The 10,991-nt window shown below is 37.3% G+C and overlaps 1 protein-coding gene across 1 annotated transcript; it reads right to left on the minus strand.

The window, feature by feature from the left end:
• Positions 1-735: 735 nt before the first annotated feature.
• LOC144652310 (uncharacterized) lies at positions 736-5,054 on the minus strand. The gene is made up of 6 exons (XM_078512354.1): positions 4,975-5,054; positions 4,671-4,714; positions 3,827-3,937; positions 3,006-3,065; positions 1,589-1,766; positions 736-1,208 (listed from the first exon to the last, which is right to left on the minus strand). The coding sequence occupies exons 1-6, from the start codon at positions 5,045-5,047 to the stop codon at positions 1,063-1,065; spliced, it is 612 nt and encodes a 203-aa protein (XP_078368480.1). The 5' UTR covers positions 5,048-5,054; the 3' UTR covers positions 736-1,062.
• Between the last annotated feature and the right edge of the window lie 5,937 nt (positions 5,055-10,991).

A 10,991-nucleotide genomic window follows, 5' to 3' on the forward strand; every position in this document is an offset into this window, starting at 1 on the left:
AGAATACCTCAGGGACCCAGGTGGAAATCTTATTAAGATCTTATCAAGATTCTTATTAAGATTCTTATCAAGATTCCTATTAAGATTCTTGTCATAAGAATCTTACAAGAATCTTACAAGATCTTGCAAGATTCTTGTCACAAGATTGTTACAAGATCTTGTAAGATCTTTCAAGAATCTTGTGACAAGAATCTTACAAGATCCTGAAAGATCCTGAAAGATCTTGTAAAATCTTGTAAGATTCTTGTGACAAGAATCTTACAAGAACTTGCTACTAGTCTCAAACCAAATCTTAAATGATCTTAGAAAATCTTCTTAACATAGTCTTTCAAATCTTGCAAGTTTATTTTCAAGATCAGGAATCTCACAAGACGATGGTGATTATTGCATACTTAGCAGCTGGAAGATTGGGGTGTGGTAACTGAATCACAACAAAGAAAGAGTCAACTCAAACCTTCTAACAATATTTATTGAAATACATTCATAACCAACTAAAAGATCTTTAATCTTAAACTAGAAGATCTTAACAACAGTAAAATTCAATTGTTTTCTCTTATTTTCTTTTCTCTATTAAAGATTATTTATCACAACTCAAAATTATTGTTAATGTTATTGCAATAACCACAAACTCATAAGGGTTGAAACATGTAACACTCTATGATTCAATATTTACTCCAAAGTTTGTGCACATTCTTTTCCGTCAATTACTATATTAGAAAATTATGTATTTTTTCTGCATGATTGACGCTGTTCGCGGTAAAAATTATAGACAAATGTACAGGGAATTAAAAACGTAACTGAATGCTTTCTAGCCCAGCTACATCCTTCAAACTCGGCAAATAAAAACTTTTGCCTAGTATTTTAACTTTACAATTCATAAGTTGTCCAGAATTCAATTTTTGTAAAAGATATTTGCCGTTGGATTCCCATACAAACATTGTTATTTCTACCCGCTTTGCCTCCTCATCAAAATAGCGTCGAAAACCAACATAAGGCCTATTACTGTGAATCAGTGGGAGTTACACGTCTCAACCCTTATGGTTTCTGGTGTTTTGTTCATGATCAGTCTTCAGACTCATCGTCTTCATTGTCTCCTTTTTTTGGAACAATTTTTCTTTTTGAGTCCAGGCACTTTTGATTTAAAGACAATCGAATTGCATGCCATTTCTTGTTAAGCGCTCCCTCTCCAAACTTTTCCTTTATGAATCCTGTAAAAAAAAAACATAAATGAAACAAGTACATACATTAGTATTTTACTTGTTAAGATAAACAGTCAACATCCAAATAGGCTTCAGGCCATTGCTACTAGTTTTACACAGCATCATAATGATTTCGACACTGTAAATGTACAATACTGGTATTGGCTAATTTTCTTGTGGAGCAGCAGAGGAGTTTTCAAATCTAATAATGACAGACTTGGTGTACAAATGTGCACATGAGAAATGCATAACCTTTATTATTTTATTACAAGACAAGACAGTTTTCTAACAATATTGGATCAAAGTTACTGCAAAGAATTTTTTCGTACAAATCCTTGTCTCACTAAAATTTACATATTTCAGTAAATGAAAACTTATTATTAACTTACTTTTCAGGAGGTTGACTCTGTTGGAGTCCAGTTCTGGCTCGGTACTTGCCTTGCTGCCTTTCTCCACGATCCCATTAGCCATTTTTTCGGTCGTGAACAAATTGCTCATGACCTTTAAGTCATACTTTTCAACATCTCCCCCCGAGGGTAGAGACAAAAGGTTGGTGTCATTGTACATCTGAAAATGGAAAATACAATGTTAATGAAGGAGTTCACTCTTTTCTTTTGTACGATGTAATGTATTTAAATACATACAGTCGACTCCGGATCCCGATAACTCGAACCCTCGCTAACTCAAACCTCGCGCTAACTCGAACCAAAATCAATTTCCCCTGGATTTCCGTCATACATTTACTGTAATTTTACCCTCGGCAACTAGAACCCTCGATAACTTGAATCTCCTGCTAACTCGAACCAATTTTCATTTCCCTTCAGGTCATTTTCTATATAATTTTACCCTCGATAACTCGAACCATATCTGTCAATACATGACAAGTCAAAACAAACAGTCACTGTAGTCCAAAACATTGAATAAATTTTGAAATAAAAACGTTGACGAGTCAGAGTCGTACCCGAAACGCCCCTCAAAACACCTAAAATGTCCCACGCCATTGACTACCAGTGCTCCAGACGTTCAGTTTGTATTTGGAGGTTGATACCCGTTCTTTCAAATCCAACCTTAGTAAACTTTAAAGGATTATCGTCAGGACGAAATAACTGACCGTTTTTCCAAAAAATAAATTGCATAAACTCTGCAACAGTAGCCTATAGTGTTGTTTTCTTTGAAACCTGCAACGTTCACAGCTGATTTGCTTTGTTTTACATTACGTTACGTTCTGGTTTATACGGTGATAAAGAAAAATATTGTTCCTTTTTCTTTTGGCTTCTCTACACTCTTATTAAATTTGTTTAAATGTACACTTGTATACATTGTACGAATTGAAAATCAGTAAACACTGTTTTTTCCTTATTTCCGGTCATTTGTTTTCAACTCTCAGGTACTCGAACTCCCGATAACTCAAACCATTTTCAATTTCCTTTTGAAGGTTCGAGTTATCGGGAGTCGACTGTAACATCTTTTAGTATATACCACACAAGGGAATAGTGCTTTTTGCGTGTGCTGATTGGTTAACTCAGAGGTGATTGCAAAGTACTATTCACCTCAGCAGCTAAAGAGAAACAAGCTACCTTCAGGCGTTGCTTTGTTTACCAAAAGTGATGTTTTGGTCGTGAGTTATTCAACTCCTGTGGTAATATACTAAAACTATTATTTACCTCAGTGGCGGTAAATATCCACCACTATTCACCTAACTTCGGTGAATGATTGTTTAATATTGTCTATGATGACAACAGTGCTTTAACTAATTCCAAGTTTAATTCAAGAAGAATAACACTAGGGGGGCTGTTGTGTACTTACCAGGGATGGTGGTGGCAAAGAGCTTGGGCCGGGCTCTCCTTGCTCCTCATCTTTTCTCATCTGCAAACAAAAAAAGGGAGTGATCTTGTTAAACAAGAAAGTTATATCATCATCGCATGCAAACATTTGTACACAGAACAGTTTTCAAGGTTTTTAAATCTTCCCAATGCTAAAAGGGCAATGGTTTGTGTTTTGCTTTGCTTTATTTCAATGTAGCTTATTTGTTCCTTGCCCCCAGGTGGGTGATACGGCCAGAGTTTATTTCAATATGGGTTTTTAAATTCTGAAGAAAATAGTTAATAAAGTAGACTACTTGGAGGAGTTGCCACCCTTTCACTGCAAGAGGTGACCCTGGATCTCAGGTGGCTTTCAATCCGGTCTACTTTATCCAAAATTTGTATAATGTTTTTGTTCATGATTTCCCTCCAATTGTCCTATGTTATGGATAACATATTGTTTATTTGTTTATTAAGCAATCAAAGTCAACAAAATGAGTGAGTACTTCAAAACAAGAAGATAGGAAAATAAAATAACAGCAAACAGCTTCAGTAACTGACTGGGCAAAACACATGCACTTATGCTCACAGACACATAGGAGAATTAAAATAAAAGTGAGATATGAATAGCAAATTGACTGCCAATTGAAAATGAAAGTCATTTTTAATCGGTCCTCCTTGGCATGGGAATGTCCAACAATTTTCACCACATAAAAATTAACTGGGAAATCAACTGAAAAAAGTTGATCACACCTTGTCACAATTTGATGTCATATTTAAAGAGTCATTTTAACAATTTATTGCATTTTTGTAACTGTAACTTACATCAACAGTAGCCTTTGCTGAAGTACTAGTATTTCCCTGAACCTCGTCTTCTTCAGGGCCACTATCTAAGCCTGTATAATCGGCACCATCATCTTCTTGAACATCAAAAACCTACAGTTTAGGAATAAGGCAAAATTATAGAATACCGTATTTTCTCAATTAAACGCCCCCGGCGTTTATTTCAAACTTGGCTCCGTGGATCCGGCGTTTATTTGAATGGTGCAGTTTATTTGAGCAAAATGTTTATAAAACAAGGGTTTTTAATCATTTCTTGTGTCATGAATGTATCTTGCCATCATACCTAAAGCATGTTAGACCTCAAATAAATGCCTGAAAGGCTTGCTTACCACTTTACCTTGGAGACCCGGCGTCTATTCGGGGCCCGGCGTTTAATCGAGAAAATACGGTACAGTTATTCAATCACATTATTCAGGGCTGTGCTCCAAGGGTGCCCGGGTGCCTCAGGTGACAAACGTTTCTATTAGGGCGACCAGATAATCTTATTTCATTCATATAAGCTTTATGCTGGGCACCCTGGATCTCACAATTTGGAACCAGTTTGGGCTCCTTGTAATTTTTCTTAGAGCACAGCCTTGTTATTACTTTAATTGAATGATATATAATGAGTTTGGTCAGTCAGCAAATGGTCTTAATTACAGTCACAGTAAAACAAGTAAAATTTATAGGCAATTTCAGAAATATCAGGCCAACTATCAAAAACAATTTACTACAATAACCAAAAGCATGATTAGCATAAATAACATTTTTTTTATTTCACACCCTTAAGTAAGGTTAAAGCCATTGAGCATATAAATTAATGAGGAACTTGAAAACTTGAATTTACCTTACGTTTTTCAACTTTTGCTATTTCCTTGTGTATGTCGTTATCTGAAATAAATTAAAAGTATTTAATGAGAAATTGTGTCACAATGCAGCAGCGGTGACCAGGTTCAATTTGTTTTCTTTTTTAAATTTGTAATTTTTCCTTTGTTACAAATTCATTTCAGTCTATAACCTAACTAGGTCATTTAAAAAAAAAATTAACAAACCAAAACATGTCCTCGCTAGAAAGCTGAGAGGAATACTCAAATTAATATTCAAACATTGGCCATCTATGCTTTTAAAAAAGTAATGTAAAGTTTTCCCACCTATTGCTTGCCCCTTTGGTTTGGGGTCTTTTAGATGTACCTTCCTGGGCCTCCATTTTCTTTTTGCTTTCATCTTCACTTCCTAAAAAAGAAAGATGATATCAGATACAATATTGTCTTAATTTCAAATTGTACAGTATAAGGGAAAACTGGTTGAGGTGATCCCTCAGATGTCAAACAATTGTTTTTAAAACTTTCCCTGAATTTTGACCCAACGACCGTTTCGAAAAATAAAATAAAAAAGTTCAGTTGCCATGTTCAAAAACTATGCTAAAAAATAATGATTTATCACCCTCACAGGCCAAGTGGTATAGAAAGCTGTTTAGATTCATAGAAGTTTATGTCTTCCCTAACATGTCAGGTTTCATATCAAGTATTCTGCAAAACTTAACAACATTAATGGACTAAAGTAAGCTGCAAAATAGCAACGTCTAAATATTATTCTCAAACTCATTAATAATGCATGAATTCACAAGCCAATCAGAATACTCCAATTTGGTCAGGTGCGTGTGGTTTGAAACCCCGATGAAACACTGGACAGAGGCCTTTCCACAATAGTTTGATGAAATATCAAACTCTAGAGTTTGATAAAACGTCAAACCCTTGTGATGCAGGGTTATCCTAATTTAAATATTAATGACACAAACACCGACTGAATAGACAAGCTTCTGTTTGGAATAACTCTAAAATTTACGTTTACCGCGCAATTCAAAAACGTTCCTGAATATCTTGTAGCGACCACCGTTCTTATTCGCAACTGAGTTTTGGACGAATTTTGTGAGCCAACACTTTAAAGACAGACTATCCAGGTCCTCCAATTTTGTTCAAGACTTTGAACGCGATGAACATCACAATCCTTGAACACACTTCCCGGGTCAAGAAAAAGGAATTTTTACTCACGCACTGTTTGGCAAGTTCTCAAAACCTCAACGGCTCACTTGTCTTTGTACTGTGTACTTCTACGGTTGGACTGTGCAAGCAAGAAATCTTCTTGCACACTTTTGGGCGGCCGAAACTGGCGAGATTCATCCTCAGATAACCCATCTACGTTTCAAAACTAGCAGGACGCCACTGCATGCAAATTGTGGCGGTTTGAAGTAAACAAGCTTAGTTGTGAAAAACACGGATCTTACATTATCATCACACCAAGTATGCGCTAATTAAACAAAAGATAGTGCCAATTAAATGTTAACGTGAATAATATCCTTTGTTTGCAAAAAGGCCCCGATTTCAAACTGTACGCTAATTAAACAAAAGAAATCAACAATTGTGTGGTTCCAGAAAATATCCATACCCCGCCCATGGATGGTCAATGGAAATTCCTAGGGGGTGGGGGAGCTAAAAGGTAGAAATTTCCGAGGGGTATGGGGGTGCCAACGCGAATAATTTTCCAGGGTTGTCCACAAACGATGCGAAGTGTGCTAGACAAACTTACCTGAATTTTTTATTTGTTGTGCCATAAAATTTGAAACAGATGGCCTTTCCAAAAAGAAATTCAAGATGTTAGTCTCAAACGTCTTTTTCTTTGCTGGGAGATCACGGTCATCCTTCGGAAAAGGGCATAATTCACTTCATTTTCACGCGCTCTGCACGTGAAATAAATCAAGATGGCCGCCCGTAGCAAATTGGTACCCGGATCCCTAGGTCTCATCTCTACCGGAAGAAAATATAATTCTACACCAGAAGTGTTTTTCTTTATTAACTTTAACTGTCAATCCGATCTGTAAAATTTAAATGTGCAAAATTATACACAAAGCGAGCACTAAAAAGATTTATAAACTCATGAATATTTTCATCGAGAAGCCTTTTTCTTAGAAATTAGTACTTCCCTTGTTTCTCACCCACTGAGATTGATGAGTCCTTTTACAACCTTAACAAAACTTACAAAACAACTTAATGCGAAACGAGCCAATGTATTTAATGTAAACAGTGTAGTAAACGTATTGCTTGCAAAATACATTCGGAACCTAGAGGATTCACCGCTTAGCTTATGAAGTCATCGCTATCACTCTCGGCAGGCTGGCTTTCAACTTTCAAAAATTTTCTTCGAGTTTCCGTCGTTTTCCTAAGGGCATCCTGGGCCCTTCTGAGTTCTGCCATCTGAGCATCTAAGTCTTTCTCAATCTTATCTACTCTCGTGGAGGCTAGTTTTCGTTCAGACTTGTTTGTACTATCCAGAAATTCCTGCCTGTCTGTTGTTAAATCTTCTTGGGTTTTTCGCAAAGCGGAAACGGCTGCATCGACACGTTTCGTTTTTTTCTCAGCTGTCTTCTTCGCCAGTTGAAACTTTTTCAGTTCATCAGTTGAACATTTTGAGGCGATTTCCTCGCTGACCTCCTCGATTTGATCTTTTAAAATTTCAGTTTTCTTAAGTGACCACGCAACATTGATCGCTCCTTGGATCTCTTCAGGCTTGAAGGTTTTGAGAGCGTTGCTCCTGCATAACTCTTCTGCTTTGTCATTCCAAAACAGTCGGTACGACTTTTTCATACCTGTGCTTTCATTGATCTCTTGCTCCTTAAATATCTTCACATTGCGCGCTCTAGCCGCCGAAAAGGGTGCAGAGGAAGGTCGTAGTGTTGCTGTGCTGGGTCTGCACATGTCAAAGAGTGTCGGCTGATGACTGATCTTGGTTTTTTTTTTTTGTGGTGAAACTTGATCTTGATCACCATCTCTTGATTCAGCTGGTACGTGTTTTAAGTCCGGCTCATTGCCTTTAAGTTGACACTTCTTCTCTAAGCAAGTAAACTGCGAAATTTGCTTCTTCCTTTAGCACGCACTGGCTTAATTTTATAGCCGCTTCTTGTTTGACACCAATGACGATGCGCTGCTTGTTTAACAATCTGGTGAACTTGTAATGCGGTGGCAACACGTCGCTGACCTGCTCATCTAAAGTGTCGTGACGAAACGTTTTCAGGATAATATCAAAATTCTCGATTATCACTGAACAAGAAATACTTTCGTTCACATAAACAAGAAGATCCGACATTTTTGTGATAACGTTGAAAACAAGGCGACTGGCAGTTTTAAAACTCTCATGGGAGTGATCGGCGGATTTTACAAGTTAACATTTCCGCTCTTGACAGTTCGTACGTTTTGATTGGCCGGCTCAAATAGAAACCATGTAAAAGTTGTCAGAAAGCTGTCGATATGTAATAAAAAAGCATTGGTGGCAACGGTGCCGTGCGCTATAAAATTATTTCATGAAAGAGGAAAATTTGAGAGCCTGTTTTAAATCAGTTACGCTTTGTTGGAATTTGTTTGTGCGTGACACGTTTGTGATCGCTTTACTTCGCGTACAGATAATATTGTATGACAACCGGGTATAGCTAGTTAAGCATGGCGCTTCAAGATCTGCGATGTTTGGAAGCTGTGTGCAGTGATTTCTACGCATTCTGTAGGGCATGTGAGCAACTGGAGGGAAAGTGGAGTAAAAGTCTTGCTTGGAGAGATGGTGAACATGATTTAGAACATTTCCGACCTAAACACGTGGATGAAGTCTCCCTGCAAATCATTTCCAGCAAATTTCATGTAGCATACGAATATAATATAATTATCTACAATATTTAAAGTTTAGAGAGTGAAAAAATGCAAGCGCATCAAGACCGTGAGGCACCCTAAACACGTTCATAATAAAGAAACTGGCCCGGGCATCCAAAAAAGAGGCAGGAAAACAGACCTCGGACAAACAGCTGTTATCTTTTAAACTACTGACGTTGGAGGACACATGCTTTGGTGAAATTTTACGAGGACCTTGCGGTTGAACCCTTTTCCCAAGAAAAGAAAAATGAAGAAAGTGTAAGAAAAATGAAGCTGCTCTCCAAACGCAACTTCCTCCCCTGGATCCACCAGTAAAATAACATGCTGAAACGGACGTTTACAGTTTAGAAATTGCATGATGCTAAGAGTGTTCATAATAATCAATATTAAATGCCAAACAGACAGCTAGACTCCATTATTCAATAGATGACTGATTTATGAATTGAATCTTCAATTGTTGACTTGCAGGGTGTGACCATTCAAAGGAGCTCCAGAGTCTAAAGGACACTATGTACAAAGAATTCACTAAATCAGCAAGGCCTCATATATATGATCCTGATGAGTTTGAAAAATTATGTACCAGAGCCAGCGCTCATACAATATTTTATTCTACTTGTCTGACATGACTGCTGACAGGCACTCCTCAGAGAGGGTTGCAACTTACAAGAAAATAACTGTTGCCATCCTCTTTAAGCTATGTTATGGGCTGGGCCAAGTGTGTAATTGGTTACAAATAAATGTTTTTTAAACGTTTTGCAAAGCGCAGCCAAAATGGTTCTGGTTGTGTTTTGGGGCGGCGTTATAGCCGCTACGAAAATTATTAATTACTTTTTGTCAGAAAATGAAGAAGAAATTAAAACATTTACTAACCATATCAGGTTTGTTATTCGTTTTTTGTTTGTTTAGTTACTGGCTTGCTTTAAAGATTTTTTTTAAGTTGCGGAATGGATCTTTGTGAAGACGAAGAGGGAAGCAATTTTTTCAGAATGTTAAGTACTCCCTAAAAAATCATTAAAGTTTTGACTCTCATTTTAATATAGCTGTGTTCTTACAATTTGAGGAGAAAAATATTTAATGAATATTAGTGACACATAAAAGGAGAGAAATTAAAAGCAGTTTAAAAATCGTGCGCTCGGAAGTAGACCATTAACAAACCAAAACAATCTCCGCATCAAAAATTAACAATTAAAATGTTGTTTTGTATAATTTTCAGTTAAGATGATCTGAATACAGATGATGACAAGAGCACGGTAAGTCACACGCATAAAACCCGAAGACCAAATAATGTGGCAACCCTGCGGCCACTGAAGCCAGCGTTGATCCTCAATCCTTAAGGGACGTTGCAAAAAAAACATCTCCATTTGTGAAGGCATGGCCCTTTAAGGCTCGATGTTCTTGTCCTGAGCTCGAGGTTGAAAACAGTTATCCTTATAATGTGGATTGTGATTCCCCTAAGGAATCTGCAGACAGCAATGAGCATCACTCACCGAGGGATAAAGTACCCAGTAATAATGCTTCTTTCTGTGACAGAGTATTCTGTTCTAAGATTCAAGCATATGAATGCGAAAGCAATGGTACCAGAAGTGCTGGTATCCCTAGGACAGCGACAAGTGACTACCCTTATGACGCTGCATCTGACATAAAGGACGACTATGGATCCGATTGCGACAAGCTACCATCCATCCCTAAATTTGCAGGCACCAGGCATCCTACAGACCTTTCTGAACACCACGACCATGCTGTATTTCATAAACATTCCAACATTAACCAGGAAGGATTGAAAACAGAAAAAGCCATGGGAAGTTCTTGTTGACCAAATGATTATGGGAATGTCCCAAATGGCTTCATTCAAGATTGATGAAATCGTTACACAAGCCATCACAAATAAATGGAAACTGGTACTAGTTGTAGATGATTACACCTCTGTTCACTCAATCAGACGCACCAAAACTGATACTCTTTCCAATGCCAAGTATATGTGTACAATGAAAAAAAAAATAAGTTTTGAGGAAATAATCCGGAGACTTCGCACTACACCTTCTATGGCGACACCTTGGAAAGGCGAATTTACACTTGACCTTCCCCAGGAGATCTTTCGTGTTATTCTGAACCATATAATTCAACGAAACAGCTATGGACATGAATGTAAAGAAACAGGTGCTGTAATTGATGTTCAATTTACACAGTTGAGGAAAGCACTGTTTGTTTTCGATAAAATGAACTTGGAGGCGATTTGATAATCAAAGAAGAACTGCTGAAAAAAAGTTTTCTTCTGGAGCTGAGAGATGCGAGGTTGTGATAACAGACTCAAGTCCTATGACATTTAAATGTCTTAAGAACTCAGAAGTTCTGTCTGTCAATTTTCAGTATGGCTACTGGAATGAACATGGAATACCTTTTCTTGCCGCCAGGTTTTTATTTTGCTGTCAACAAGCAGGACATGCAAAGTGAGAATCACCAGACAGCCTCCATAATTA

This window comes from Oculina patagonica, chromosome 4 (genome assembly GCF_052425735.1).
Source record: "Oculina patagonica isolate OP01 chromosome 4, crgOcupat, whole genome shotgun sequence".
In the NCBI taxonomy this organism is placed as follows: Eukaryota; Metazoa; Cnidaria; class Anthozoa; order Scleractinia; family Oculinidae; genus Oculina; species Oculina patagonica.